The 15,603-nt window shown below is 44.9% G+C and overlaps 1 protein-coding gene across 6 annotated transcripts in view; it reads right to left on the reverse strand.

Moving 5' to 3' along the window:
- The window catches only part of PHC1 (polyhomeotic homolog 1), a 22,206-nt gene extending 10,701 nt beyond the window's left edge, over positions 1-11,505 (reverse strand). The window contains exons 1-7 of one of the 6 annotated variants that reach the window (XM_060306281.2): positions 11,203-11,221; positions 9,964-10,081; positions 8,262-8,419; positions 7,048-7,158; positions 6,161-6,241; positions 5,521-5,670; positions 4,631-4,786 (exon numbers count right to left, since the gene is read on the reverse strand). In XM_060306281.2, the coding sequence (XP_060162264.1) occupies positions 4,631-4,786; positions 5,521-5,670; positions 6,161-6,241; positions 7,048-7,158; positions 8,262-8,419; positions 9,964-9,967 (660 nt within the window). In that variant the 5' untranslated portion in view covers positions 9,968-10,081; positions 11,203-11,221. The other 5 variants (XM_030834493.2, XM_070046556.1, XM_060306283.2 and 2 more) reach the window with 5 other exon arrangements.
- Between the last annotated feature and the right edge of the window lie 4,098 nt (positions 11,506-15,603).

Below are 15,603 nucleotides of genomic sequence, written 5' to 3' on the forward strand. Positions count from 1 at the left end.
AAATGCTCGCCGTATACAATGGGTGGCTTGTGTTAAGAATGGTCACAGCAGCACTAGTCATGATAATAAAAGCCTGGAAACCAACTGAATGGCCATAATCAGAAGAGAAGATGAATTAAGATGTGTAGTATATTTACACGATGGAATATTACATAGAAATCAAAATGAATAAAGTACAATGACATACAACAATACAGACGGATTTTGACAATAAGCTATTAAGAAATCATTCCCAAAAAGACTACACACAAGTACCTTATAAATTTAAATATAAATTAGACATATATGTGTGTGTGTGTGTATATATATATATATATATATATATATATGAATGATATGGTATCTGGAATTTGCTTCTGAATAATCCACAGGTGAAGGGAAGGGGGTCTGGAGAGATTGGCCACATGTTTATAAATGCTGACGCTGGATGGTTAAGTACATGGAGATTCATATTTCTTTATATTTTTGTTTATGTCTGAAATGTTCCATAATAAAAGTACATTTTAGAAATATACGTAAAGGCAATAAAACTATATAAAAAGGGACACAGGGAAGGATGAACCTAGGAATCATGGGTAAGGGGAGGCAGTGGATGGAACTGGGGATGGCTTATTACATGATTAAAACTTACTGAGTAAATATTTTTAAAAAGTAGACCATTGATGAGAGGAGGCCATGAGCCAAGGATTATGATTTATCAAATTCTGTACACCAGAGGTACAATTAAAAATAATGTTAGTAACAACATATATCTCCTTATTAAAAAACTTATTCTGTTAGTAATGTGGGAGAGGATTAGAAGTAGATATGGCTGAAGTCAAGAGACCAATTAGGAAACTAGTACAGTAATTCAGGCGAAAAACAAAAAGAACCCGAATTCAGACAACAGTAATAAAGAAGAAGAGGCAATAGCTTCTGAGAGAGATTTACAAGAATCATCAGGATTGGGTGCTGGGGCGCTTATATACTTCTTACCTTTTCTAACCGGCTTCCTTTCCATAATGGCTATTTAAAACTTTCCTCCTCTCCTTGTACCTCAGAACCACTTCCTCTTTCCCCTGTCACTGTTCACTCCAGCAGAGACAATAAAACCACTAGATGTGCGCGATGCTTCAGCAGTTCCACCAAACCTGCCCCTGCACCTGCCCCCGTCACTTACCACCCCCTCTCCCTCTCCTTCCTCCTCGCCAAGGGCCGTCCTTCTCCAGGCTGAGGGTCCCATCCCCTCCTCCTGCTTCAACCTCTCCTCTACTGGCTCCCTGCCATCACCAAGCGGAACCCCATTCCCAAGCCCAGCTTCACCCTCCTCTCCTGTTCTTGCTAATCTCTTAATAATTGTTTACAACCACCGCACCGACTCCCACCACCCAGTCATTCCTCAAGTCACACCACTCCTCTGGCTTCAGCCCCCGACTCCCCCGGAAGGGCTCTCCACCCACAGACCTAAGTCCAGCTCTCCCGCCCTCTCCACTGAACTGGACAGAGGACCCCCTCCACTTTCATAACATTCGGCTCCCTTGTCTTCGTGACCCTGCACAATCCAGATCTTGTCTGTCACTCTTGCCTCCTCCCCTCTGCCAGCCCACCACCCTCTACTCCACCTGGGGCTGCTCTATTTTCTAAGGGCTCATTCTAAACCTCGGGGCTCCAGCTTGAAGGATTTTCTCTTCTCGATCCGTACCAGCTCCCCAAGCGGTTTCCGGTGCTTGACTTCTCTTATTATCTCCACGCACACTACTCCTGTCTGTTCATCTCCAACTCAGTCAGACTTCTCCGAGCTGAGCACTGTGTACATCAGACTGCTGACCCGAGACCTCCTCGTGGGCGGCTCACAAGCACTGCTAGGTCGGCACATCCTCAAGTGAACTTCACCCTGCGTCCACTTCCCGGCATTCTTCACCGCATTCACAGCGCTCCTGGCCCCTCAGGCCATGTCAGATCCCAGCTCTGGCACCTCCCCCCACTCCCCCATCCACTGGGTCAGGCCTCCCTTTCCAATGATCTTCGAAGTTTTTCTCCAATCTACTCATTTCTGTCCATCTACATTGCTACCACCTAATCCAAACGTCTTCCCCCTAAACTCTTACAACACTGTTTTCCTCCCTATATTCACACTCACACCATTTCCGTTTATCCTCCAGAGGAGCCAACATAGTCCTTAAACTAAAAAAAAAATTTTTTAAACCCTCAAGTCTCCAAGTCACTGCCATTTCCCACTGGCCTTCACACAGAGCCCCCAATCCTACACACAGTCCCCAAGGCCCTGCAAGATTAGTTTCCCCCACCTCCCCAGTGCCATCTCCATCCCCCAGCGCCAGGCTCCAGGAACACGGGTCTTCTTTTAGTGACTCAAATATACAAAGTCCCTTCCCTCCTCAGGTCTCTGGACATGGGGGGGGCCCTGCCTTCACTCTCATTCCATGTCTTCCCCTGACTAACTTCTACAGGCCCCCATTTAACTGCCATCTCCTCGGGAACGCCTTCTTGACTTCTACCCCCATCCCAAGGCTAAATTAAGTCCCTTTCTATGTTTTCAGAGCACTCTGTACTTTTTTTTTTAATATAAATTTATTTATTTATTTTTGGCTGCATTGGGTCTTCGTTGCTGCGTGCAGGCTTTCTCTAGCTGCGGTGACAGGGGGCTACTCTTCGTTGCGGTACGAGGGCTTCTCGTTGCGGTGGCTTCTCTTGCTGTGGAGCACGGGCTCTAGGCAGGCGGGCTTCAGTAGTTGCAGCACATGGGCTCAGTAGTCGTGGCTCGTGGGCTCTAGAGAGCAGGCTCAGTAGTTGTGGCGCACGGGCTTAGTTGCTCCGCGGCATGTGGGATCTTCCTGGACCAGGGCTCGAACCTGTGTCCCCTGCATTGGCAGGCGGATTCTTAACCACTGCACCACCAGGGAAGTCCCAGCACACTGTACTTTCTAATGAAGCAATCACTAAACTATTCAGGTGATTATCTGTTCAATGTGCTTTGATGATGTGTCATCTCCATCAGTCCAGTGATCATGACCTTGGACATTCAAGGCCAAGGAACGTCTGATATCTGATCGTAATGAGGGCTAAACTCTTAAAAACACTCACTATGCTGTGTCCAGGCACTCTTCAAACGCTTACACACATCAACTCCCTTGGGCCTCACAACACACTCTGAGGTAAGTATTTTATAACAGCTATTTAATAGATGAAGAAATTGTGGCTAAAAATGTTAGGCCATTTGCAGGGGTCACACTAAGTCATGGAGTTGGAATCTGACCCAAACATCAGATTCCCACTTTCAACCACTGCTCTGTCCGTCCACACACTGACACACAAATATCTGATGAATAAATAGATGGATAAATGGAAGAATTGCTATGGAAGCAGGCTCCACCTCATCCTCTGATTCCACAGTTATCACTGTAGTCTAAACCAAAGGCCTTACCTTGTAACTAAATGACCTCAGCAGTTTCTTAGCAGGTCCCCTCATTTCTCTTTCTTCTCCAGGCACGTGTTCCTAAATGATTCTTTCTCAAGGATTTTCCTGACCCTATCAATCTGCCTTTCAAGCCAGCAGTGCCACTGCTACCTGTGAAGTTACCTGGCTTTCAGACTTCTCCCTAACAACGACCTTTCCAGCCACAGGCCTGCTGTCTCCACTTTATTCACTCATCCCCAAATCATCTTCACGTACGTGAGATAGGCCTTTACACATACTGTTCTCTCTCCAGTGTTCTTCTTACCCCAAATCAAATCCTACCCGTCCTTTAAGAATCTGTTCATGTTCCTAAAAGTCACTGAAAAGAAATGCAGGCAACTCTTCCCTAAACTGCTGCATCACTCAAAGTTGGTACTGTTTACTTTTGCACTTCTTTCTTCTCTAAGCTCTTTGAAGACTTGACTCATTTTTCAATCCCCCAGTTTCTAGTATATACCTGAGCACATCAAAAGAGAGAGCGCAATATTTACTTGCTGACTGATAAACTAAAAGAATGAAACGAGTACTATGAGATCCCAGTTTGTATCCCACCCGTAAGAAGCTAAAACATTCAGGCTCTCTATATATGTACACACACACACACACACACACACACACACACACACACCACACACACACACACACACACCACACACACACACACACACACACTGGAGATAAGGCATGGGAAGCAGTGGTGAGAAAGACCTTACTGCGAACACAGTGAGCGGAAACAGACTGCTGAAGGTTGAGAGCTACAGTGACTCATAAAGACAAGGAATCAAGTGTTTTGCCAGTAACTCAGCCAGGTCAGCTTCACGTGTGTCTAACTAGAATTCCCTCAACCATCCCTTATCTTACAGAGACAGTACTGCAAGAAGAGAGAACTAAGACTTCCTGAATGAAACTGAGCCATGGAGGGCTAAAAGAAGGGTAAGGACATATGTGCTGTATTAAGAATAAGGCTTCCCACATCCACAGGGCTGTTTTCAGTCAAGTCTACTTCCCTTCCTAACTCAAAGAACTAAAAAGGTGTAAGGTATTCAAGTTCTACAGAAATTTTTTTTAAAAAGGATTCTGAAAAGTGGTAATGGGGTGGAAGGGTGGGCCCTGGTCCGAGGCCATTCCCTTCACCCTCCCCAGCGTCAGTCCACAGGTCAAGTGGTCGCCACTGACCTGATCGGCATCTGCGTGAACTCCCGGAGGCTGAGCAGATGGCGCCTCCTGCTGGACCGCGGCCACCGCCCCGTTGGGCATCAGGATGAGCTGGGAGGCTAGAGGCACATTCCGGCCCAGGGTCCGGTTTACCTGCAACAGGTTTCCCAGCTGTGGCTGGCAAGGAGGAGGAAGAGGACGAGCAGAGGGAAGAGAGCAAGAGGAAAAGAAGAGAGACAGAAGAGACGGAAGGGAGGGACCACAAGACAAAATAAACAGAAGATACGAAACAGCTAAGCCCTGCCCCTTTCCACACCAACCCAGGAGACCCTTATTTTCCACGTGCGATGAAGCATCCGAAGAAAACCTAGAACGTGTATAAAACTATACACTGATAACAAAGAATCAAACGTCAAAGAAGTTGAGACAATGAGGATTGTGGAGCAAGTGTCTATATGTAGTAAGCAGACAGGCCAAGACATAACACTTAGGATTCGTGTACTTGAGTCATAGGTTTAAAGATTAGACTATTATCTGACGCAAATTTCTCAAATACTAAGGTGAACATCTTCTAACTTAGGATCTCAATAATCTGCAGGCTACCTGTAAACACTAAGCATCACTTCTAGAGGTTAAGTAAGGCAGAAGAAGCAGAAGAAGCAGATCAGCTTGTCTTAAAACATCTGGGTAACCATGATTAAATAAAACAGCTTTCACTCTGGGCATTCCCTGGTGGTCAGTGGTTAGGACCCGGCGCTTTTACTACTGCGGGCCCGGGTTCAATCCCTAGTCGAGGAGCTAAGATCCCATAAGCTGCGTGGTATGGCCAAAAAAATAAAAAATAGCTTTCACTCAATAAGACACAGGACATTTATGCCCCTGGGGCAACAGCGACTGTGGCTTTGGCTTACCCGTAGATACATCTGGGCCTGGGACTGGTTGAGGGGTGGGGAGGTGGTGTTCCCCAGTAGCACAGATTGGGTCAAAGTGGTAGCACTGGGAGAGCTCACACTCTGGGATCGGCTGATGAGCTGGGCGGCCGACGTGGTGGCCAGATTGATCTGTGTGGTACAGAAAGGAACCAGGACTCAGGATTGGGGAGAGGTAAAAGGAAATATACACGACTGACAAATTCAGAGTGATGCGGTCAAGAACAGAGTATCTCACTTTCACAGAGTCAGGAGGAAATGAATAATACCTTGCTATCCATTACTGTCATCCGGCTACTGGAGGGTATCACCAAACCAGTCCCTAACCACCAGCGTAACAGTTGAGAAGGCAAAGGAACGAAACGGAACCGACCTTACTTCTCATTCAAGGCTTTGCTACCGCCTACGCAGGATTTTCCTCCTCCTTTCTTAGATCTCCTCGTTAAGACTCCTATACAGATCCAAGCTGGTTACTTTCCATTTTACTAATATTCTCTACGTAAGGGCAGTAAATACCATTGACGGCTCAATAAACACTCTCAGACCAGCAGCACAAAGTAGTTTAACCCAGAGACAAAGACCCAGAGAGGAAAGCCCCTCGGAGGGGAGGGGCAGTACTCACGGAGGCCTGGGTGGTGGTGGTCTGCTGCTGGGCAGGGCTGGTGTTTGGGGAGCTGGCCTGCCGACTGGCAGCAATCGTGGCCTGTTAGAGGGGAAAGAAGACAAGAAAGAGCAGAGACAATGAAGGAAAAGGCTCTGAATCTGCCAGTAATAGATCACAGGCACAAAATATAATAGAGATCTCAGGTAAGAACTGAGAGCCTCTACTATGGAGCAAGGACCAGTGTCTTCACAATCCCAATTACCCTCATGTTGTCACATATGCTAACCCAATAACTCCCACATACCCAGCCGGGGCAGGCAGGCAACCCACTCTCTTCCTCCCACTTTCTTTTAGCTGCAAGAAACTTTGGTCAGGTGACATCATGAGTCACTGCTAAGTCCAACCCAGTGCTGCCCAATCAATACAAATATAATACGAGCCACATATATAATCTAGTATGAACATTTCTCGAAAAGTGAAGAGAAACAGGAGAAGTAAACTTTAATAATTTACTTTATTCAAGCTGATCTATCTCATTTCAACATGTAACCAACATAAACAAACTACTGAAATTTTTTTTTCACACTAAGTCTCTGAAATCCAAAATCTTTTCGCACACCTCCGTTTGCACTAGCTGTATTTTAAGTGCTCAATAGCTACCTGTGGCTAATGGCTACCATACTGGACGGTACAGGTCTAGCACAAAGCCATGCTACCTCTAAAAGGTAGTTTCCCCACAGTTCTTACTGAGAGCCCAGACACTAAGGTCCCTTCAGCCTCCTGCAGGAGGACAGGAGGCAGAGGAGACTGTTTCCAGCCTGGCTCAGCGGAGAAGGTAGCGTGCCCCGACCCACCTGTAGTGCCTGTTCCCTCCCTCCTGGGCCAGCTAGCTGCTGACCTCTCACCTGCTGGACGGCAGCCAGGCTGTGCAGCTGGGCATTGCTGAGCTGCTGCTGGAGCATGAACTGGTGGAAATACTGAGCCGCGTTGGGCTGACGCTGCAGTGCCTGCAGAGCCTAGGAAGAAAGAGCAGGGATCAATCCACTTAGAATGAATCACTCCTGGGACTTGCCTGGCGGTCCAGTGGTTAAGATTCCTTGCTCCCAATGCAGGGGCACGGGTTCGATCCCTCGTCGGGGAACTAACATCCCGCAAGCCGCATGGCGTGGCCAGGAAAAAAAGAAGAATCACTCCTAACTCCTATTCTATGGAAATCACTGTGATCCTCTGAAAGGGACATGTGGGAAGGAGGGAAACAAAGGAAGATGGGTATCTGGTTAAACTGTCAACATCTGATTTGTCCATTTTTATATCAGAACCAGTAAGTCCTTAAAAAGTAGACAAGCAGTTAATTCTGCTGTGCTCTATTCTTGAAAAGTAAAGCAGTGTAACTCACATGAACTCTTATTTCCCAAAAGGAATCTGTTAATATACGATATAACAAAGAATTAGGACTAAACTGGTTTGAAAATAAATGGGATGTTGATTAATGTAAAGAGAAGAAGAAAATAAAAGACCATATTCTAGGGATACAATAAAGGTGACAGAATCCTAAGGGGTTGGATACAATGAAAAATAGAGTAAACGGTCACTTATGAAAGACTGTATCAGGTAAAATTTTCAAGTAACTGGCATTTTCAAACACCTACAGCATAATACTAATGGGTGTTTATCAAGATGATACTGGTAATTCAGTTTTAACATTAACTTCAGGATACTACTGTATTCTTTTTAATAATTAGGACCAGTCTTAGGATGTGCATAGTTATTCTAGTAGCTAAAATATTTTAAGTAAAAGTTCTTAACTTCCATTACTCAGGATGATTTTCAAGAAAGACCAAAAATTAAAAACCTGACAATCCATAAAGAGAAATGGTTAGTTAGAATCTAGCAACATGAACTGAATGGCATAAAAACCTTAAAGACTGAATCTCATTCTGCCTCCTTGCTCAAACTGGTGTGAACTCCTAAGATTCTCAGAACTGGAAGGGACCTTAGTTGTCACCTAATCCAACTCCCCGCGTTTGCTGGAAAGGAACCAAGGGCAATTATCTTCCTGCATCCTTGCCCACCCCAAGCCAATGCTCACAGATCACAGCCCCTCAGAGCTAAGCCTCACCTGCACTGCTTGCCGTTCGTACAGTGACATCTGAGCTATCTGGGGCCGAGAGCTGCCCCCAGAGCCGGAGCTCCCATTGGTGGAGTTGGAGCTCTGCTCACTCTCAGTCTCCATGATGGAGGTCCAGGGAGCCCGAGGCTGGCGCTCCGACTCGAGACCTAGATGGAAGCAGCAAAGGATCCAAATTTACACCCGATCTCAAACTACTATTTCATGTCATTATTCAAGTTATCTAAGAACCTTCCTCTTCTTCCATAAACCATGATTTCTCCAGTTTAATAACTACCAGATCTTCAATATACTCTTATAACCATAACTTCCCCACACCACCTTTTAAAGCTAAGCAGTGTCTCAAAATAAACAACTTTTACCTATTCCCTCATGCCCTTAAATATAAAATGGCCAGAATGTAAGGCGGTTCCTCCTAATAGTAAGGCCACCTTATATCCCCATAACACTTTTAAATAGTTTAAAATCGTCCCATTTGAAATTTACTGTTATCTCATCTCTCTCTGCATGTGCAACACCATTATCAGCATTATCTTATTAACAATGGTCACCATTTACTGAGAAGCCACTAGGTGCCTCCTCTCACTGGGCTAGGCTCTTCAGCTCCATTATCTCTCAGTGCTTTACAGTAAATATAATTATCCCCACTTTACAATTGTGGAAATGAGGTTTTCTGAAGTTAAAGTTGTCCTAGTTAAGTATCAAATCTTTACACTAGGACATGCTTCTTCAAACCAAAAACAATCTATGATTAAGGCAGTGTCACTCACTTTGAGTATTCACTGTCATCATTTTATGGAGGAGGGGCTTAAGATACAGATATCAATACATTGAATGCATCATAGAAAGGCATAAAACTAGGAGACAGAAGAACTAGCCTACAGCCCATATCGCCCGAAGAGCTGCCTGGTTCCCACTCAGGCTACTTGTAACACCTTGGACATGTCACTTTCCCTTCTTATAACCTCAGTTTCCCTGTTTGCAAGGAAGGCTTCACAAATAAGTATAATACATCATTTTAACAAATGACTTACAGGTATTAAACACAGTAAAGACAACAATGAAAATCTTCAAGAAAATAAGATTCAACTTTTGAGTCCACTAAAGTAGTCAGAATTTACCCTCTGGGGTCTACACTAAAATTTGCAAAAAGACATGAAAACATTGCTAAGAACCAAGCAAAGAGACAGATGAGAAGTAGGAAGAAACATGCCTTTGAAGCAGCACTAAATGACAATAAGGTTTTTTTGTTCATTCTTTTTTTTCCCCTTTTCTGTTAAACCTAAATACTATATTGTCTACTTTTGAGGCGTGGAGCCGCTATAAATATCGGATCAGCACAGCACAATTTGGTTTTGGAATGTAAACATCAAACCAGAATTTCTGCTAAGGGGTGTCGACAGTTTTATTAGGGTGGATCTATTTTAATGACTGCATTCAAAACAAACAAAGTAAACAAAATCAAAACGCTTGGGCTTGGAAATAAAGTTGGGGAGATTTTTTATGATTCCATTCCCAGTATCATCTGATTGCATCTTTATTCCCCAAGAATTCAGTTGCACAGGAATAGCAAATGTTACTGCAAACACGGATATAACCCAAGTACACAGAAGAAATCATACTGGCTTCAAGTCTAGTCTATCTTCTCCCCACATCTTTTGCCAAAATATTAAAGCACTAAACAGATACAGACCCATGAATCCTCATTATCAGCATGTGAAGAAAAAAAGTGGGTAAGGGTTAGAGGCAGCACGGCACAGCTGTATAGATCACCGGACTTAGTTCACTGGACTCAGAGACAGGAGGAGACCCTGGAGGGGACATTAATTCCCTTCATGGGTGAAAATGCTAATAAAACGTACGATCCCTCATCTCCCCCCAAAATGGAAGTCTTATTAATTTTTCAGAGTGAGAAACAGAAAAGAGGTGGAAAGGGACCAGCTTAAAGTTTTTAATAAAATCAGGAGAAACTGTCATCAAAACCAGGATTCCTGGATCCCAGGCACATAAATCTATTCATTAATGATCAGTGTTGGGACTGTAAAATTAAATACACAAAGTGAAGATAACAAAAAGTTTGGGAAGCACAGTGAATTTAAATTTTCAGAATTTAACTGGAAGAGAAGCTGACCCATAGAGGTCCCCAAAGTAACTAAACCACGGTCATCCTGAAAGACAGCATTTGGGCGTGTGTGGTTGGGTTGGAGCAGACCTTTGGCAAGGAGCTGGAAGAGGATATTGAAGTGGACCTGGTACTCGGCCTACCGAGCCAAGAGTTGGAGGAAATCAATTTCCCCAAGCACGAAACTGTCTCGTAGGAAGGATGGGGCATAGCAAGGGGGGCGGGAGGAGGGGGGTGGTTCGGGGAAAGCTGTGCCAAAGAAATGGAAGCCATGTGAAGAAGAGGGAGAGGAGACGCCCCAGGGGTCCTTGTTGTACCTAGAACCTGGATGAGAACGACGTTCGCAAGAGGGATCAATCACACCGCGGGACGGGGGTCGACTGAGCGGTGCCAGCAGTGAACCGACCCAAGTGAGCGGAGAAATGTGCTTACTGAGAGCGGGGAGAGAGACAGAAGTCGAGGAACTGGAAGCTGAGGAACCCAGCGGACCAGAAAAAGCAGGGAGATAACTAGACAGCATGCTCGGGTGGGAAAGCCAAAGTCAGAGACGGGAAAATGAATGAGAGAATGAGCGGTCAGAAGCAACTAGGGTGACGGACGGACAGCAGTGAGCACAGCGAAATGAACAGAAGAGCGGGAGGCTGGACAGGCAGAGGGAAGGACCGCAGAGCGAGCGCCAGAGGTAGGCAGGGAAAGACGCCGGGGGAGGTACCTGGGGCGTTCCACAGCCCGAGGTGGCGGAAGAAACATCCCCGCGCAGCCAAGCCCCCGGAGGTCCTGCCCCTGCCCGGCCCGCGGCCGCCCGCTTACCTCCGCGCCTGGCTCTGCACCCGAGCGCTCTCGGGGGGGCGTCCACCTCACGTGCCGGGGACCCCCGGCGCCGGGCTGGGCGGGGGGCTCGCTCGGCCTCCGCGGCGGGCTCCCCTCGCCTCCTCCCCTTCCTGGAGGGGCGGGGGCGCCGAGAGCGGGGTGGGAGGCGCCCGGCGCGGCAGCGGCTCCCCGCCCCTCCCGCCGCTCCGGGTGCGGGCCGGCCGCGGCTCCGCCAGGCCTTCGGGGCTCGCTCGGGGCCTGTCACTTCCTGCCGGGCCGAGAGGGTGGGGGCTGCAGGCCGGGGGCTGCGGGCCGGGCTGGAGGAGGGGGCTGGCGGGGAGGTGCTTCCGGGGCAGCCGGACCCCTCCCCCGTCCCTCCCCCTCCCCTCGGCGCCCTCCCCCCTCCCTCCCGCGAGTCCCTCGTTTCCTGCCGGCGCCCGTTGCCATGACGACGCTGCTGCCAGGCCTCCGCGCTTAGGCCCCGGGGTTTTTTGTGTGTTTTTTCCCCTCTCTCGCTCTTTCTCCTCTTTTTTCCCCTTCTTTCTCTCCGAGTTCTGCTCGCCGGTGGGAGGGACGAAACGGAGAAAGTGCTGGCCTCTAGCGGGGAACTCACCTCTCACAGAGAGGGAGAGGGAGATGGGAGAAGGGAGGGAAGTGACGTGGAAAAGGGGAAAAAAGAAGGTATTTTTCTGGAGCTTCTGGGAATAAGGGATAGAAAGAAAGGATCAAAGAGACCAACAGGCTGAGCGGGAGAAAACCAAGCAACAACCCTAGAGAAACAGCAGACGGGAAAAGGAAATAAAGCCGAGGAAAGGAGAGAAAAGGACAGAAAAAGATTGAGGAAAAGGAGAGAGAATGTTGATTGTTTCATTCCTCATCCCTCACCTCCACTCGGAGAAGGCGGGAAAGCTGTACAGAAACAGTAAACCCGTTAGGAGTTGACATTCCTTTAAAAGCAACAGCCCAATATAACTTGCTTTGAATAACACATTTCAGTCTGTTATTTCAGGGATTTGGGTGTGTGTGTGTGTGTGTGTGTGTTCTTAGATTTAAATATGTATGTAAAAGAGAACGACAGAAACAAGCGAGAAGGCTAGGGGTATAAAGAGAATAGAACAATGGGGCTGTGTTTGGGAAGGCTAAACATTTGGTGAAGCTGTGGCCTTTGTCATTTTTTATCAGTTTTTAATTCTCTTAGTCTTTGAACATTCGGCAAATATTTCTAGAGCACCTACTATGTGCAGCCTCGGTTCTGAAGGCTTAGATTACATCAGTGCACAGAAAAAAGATAACTGCCCTCATTAGCCTTTACGGATGGGGCGAGGGACTGCCTTGTGGATAAATAAGGTTGTTGCTTTTTCTGATATTATCGTGGTTGAGTAACTATTCTTACCTCAAGTCTTTTCCTAACTTCTGTTCTAACCAGTTATTTTCTCTGTCAACCTGCTCTTCATTCTCTCCTTTAAAAGCCAAGGCATGATTTATTTTTAGAAAGAAAATAGAAGTATTCTCTTTGTTTATATATTAGATCTATTTAGATTTTCATTGAGAGAGGTGTGTTTGGGCACCGGGCCCTTAATTTGTGGTAGCCAGATTTATGGCAGAGAAAAATCTCAGCCAAGCTTCTAGGAACCAGTCAGACAGGTATGTGAAGGAAGAAACAGGAGGGCAGCCAAAGGACTGGAAAAGCAAAGACATGAGGTGTGGGGAGGTGAAAAGGTACGTTGCCAGGATGGATGACAGCTTTGGCTGAGGATGAATTGAAAAGATTCTGGCAGAGAGAAGTCATGGTAAAAACTAGGTAAAGCATTAGTCATTTAATTCAAACCTAGATTTTTGGCATGCCAAAGAAGTTTAAAGCTCTCTTTCGTAAGCTTAGAATGGATATAGTGAGCCTAAGCTGACTTCCTGGCACCAGTGAAAAAGTTCTATCTATAGACAATTTTTAGATTATATGACATTCAGGTCAAGGAACATTATTCATGTTTCTATGGGAGAATTATCACTGTGAAGTATTTAAAGAAGTGTGTAAACATATCCCAAGGAGAAGGAATCCAGATGCCAGAGGGTATGCACTCATCTTTCCAATAGCCTATGGGATTTCGTACCTGGAGGGTACATGGCCATTTCAGCCCCCATTAGAAGTGGAACAGAATCACTACTATTGCATATAATTTCATTCCGTCTCTAAAGATTTTTTTTCCCCCCTGGGTCATGGACCCCTACATCTACTAAAAGTTATACATTTAGATGATGTTAGGGGATAAGGTAGTGATGATGTGTAATTTTGTTGAATTTCTGATATAAATCTAGTCTACAAATACTCTGTCACAAAGCATGCTGTATTGATTATGGGCCATTATTTTAATTTTCTATGTTAAAGGCTTGTATCCCTCACTTCACAGTAATTCTTTTCAAGTTCATTTCTCCCTCCAAGGCAGACCAGACTTCCAGGGTCATAAGTCTAACCAATTTTCCAAAGACAAATTCAGCTTAAAAAAGAAATTTATTAACAGCAAAGTGAAGTATTAGGAAAACCTCCACCCAGAAGGAAATCCTTGTCAAAGACTCTATCAGCTTGGGAAATACTGAAAACCTTATCTAAACCTAAATAGAGCAGAACAATTTGTGATTCCTAGAAAATCTTCAACTGACCTTTCTTTCTTTCTTTTTTTTTTTTTTTTTTATTTGTGCTAACCTTTCTCATTTTCATTTAATGATTATGCTGGAATTAGCCTTTTCTTTTTCAAACCAAATTGTCTTCTGAATAGAAGCCAAATAATTTCTTTACTCTGCATAACACTGCAAAGCCATTAGCCTAAATAGGTGAAAAGGAAATGCATTCTATCTGGTGTGTAGAAATGGAAGCCCTCCCCCTGCAAACTTTTCTGAATAAAGAAAGATCAGGACTTGAAGGAAATCAACTGTTTGGCAGCAAATAAAACAAATAGAAAGTAATATAATTTTGCACATCAACTGAACATTGAATAAGCATTCTTCAAGCTTCTCTTCTAAGCCCAGCAATGTGCAATGAATTGTGAAGGAAGAGAGGTGTTACTGTCATGTATTTACAAATAACCAAGTAAGTAAGCATGTGTGATCTCATTTTTATGCAAATGTGGATGGGAGGAAGTAGGGGAAAAAAATCAAACTTTACTTTAACCAATTGTGGATGTGAACCTCCATACACATCCCACCCCTATCCCACCACAATTCTGTATGCCACTTCTAGGTCTAGTTGGGAGAAAATGAAGATTAAGAAAATTCACAGATGCTAATATTTTTAAAGCAAAAAAAACCTTTAAAATTATGCAAGCCCCTCAATTTTAAGTGGAAAAAATTGAAGGCTAAAAGATGAATATAGAAGAGGGGCATTTCATAATCCCTGGCAAATAGAAGATATCCAATAAATACTGATTAACTGAATTAATTTTCTAGGTGCTTGCCCTTCTCTGAACTGAAAAAAAATATGTGGAATTAAAAGATATAAGAATACCTCTCACACAGTGAGAAGACACTGTCTTAGGAACCAGGAAGATGGGTCTTACCAGACACTGAGTATGTCGGCATCTTGATCTTGGACTTCCAGCCTTCAGAACCTTGAGAAATAAACGTTTGTTGTTAAGCAGAAAAGAAAAAGAATTCCTCTCACTTCTCATCACTAATACCCATAGTGGTGTTCAGGACACACTACCCCCAAAATATAGCATCTTGGCATACTGAGTATCTTAAGCTGAAGGAATTTGAGAAAATGACAGAAGCAGGAAAGTCAGTCTGATCTCCTTCTTTCCTCTCTCTTCTTCCTTAAAACAGATCATAAAACCCTCATGTGAGAGGTGCCCTGGGAGGGAAGGAGAATCCTTATCTCTGAAGACAAAAGGACACAAAGAAGAATCCTCACAGACAGGCCTTGCTAAATTTCGCCCAGTCGCTACAATCACCTCGTACTCTTTAACCTAGTTATCCCTCCATGCCTGTCGCAGCTTCATCAAACCCGGCCTAAAAATATACCGGTCTGTTTCTTTGAGTCTTCATCTCTTTATGAAGTCTCCCGTTTCACATCAGAATTATACTAAATAAATCTTTTGAAATAAATTTCTAGGCCCAAGATGGAACTACTCCTGCCCTCTCCATAACCTTTTCTGGTAGCTATTGTTAATCCTTAATTTACAGTTTATCCTTAATTTGAAGCTAGGAAGTTCAGGTAAATTGCTCAAAGTTCATGGGAGTTGTAAGCAATTGAGTCAGAATTTAAATTCAGGTCTGTCTGACTCCAAAGCTCAACTACATCACGTCTTTCAGTGTGAAAAATAGAATAGTGCAAAAGATCTATTTAAAATGCTTAGCACACACATAAACATTGGAACAAAGATGTTTGGCATTTGCCATCATAAATACCCT

The sequence above is a fragment of the Globicephala melas genome, chromosome 10 (assembly GCF_963455315.2).
Source record: "Globicephala melas chromosome 10, mGloMel1.2, whole genome shotgun sequence".
Lineage (NCBI taxonomy): Eukaryota > Metazoa > Chordata > Mammalia > Artiodactyla > Delphinidae > Globicephala > Globicephala melas.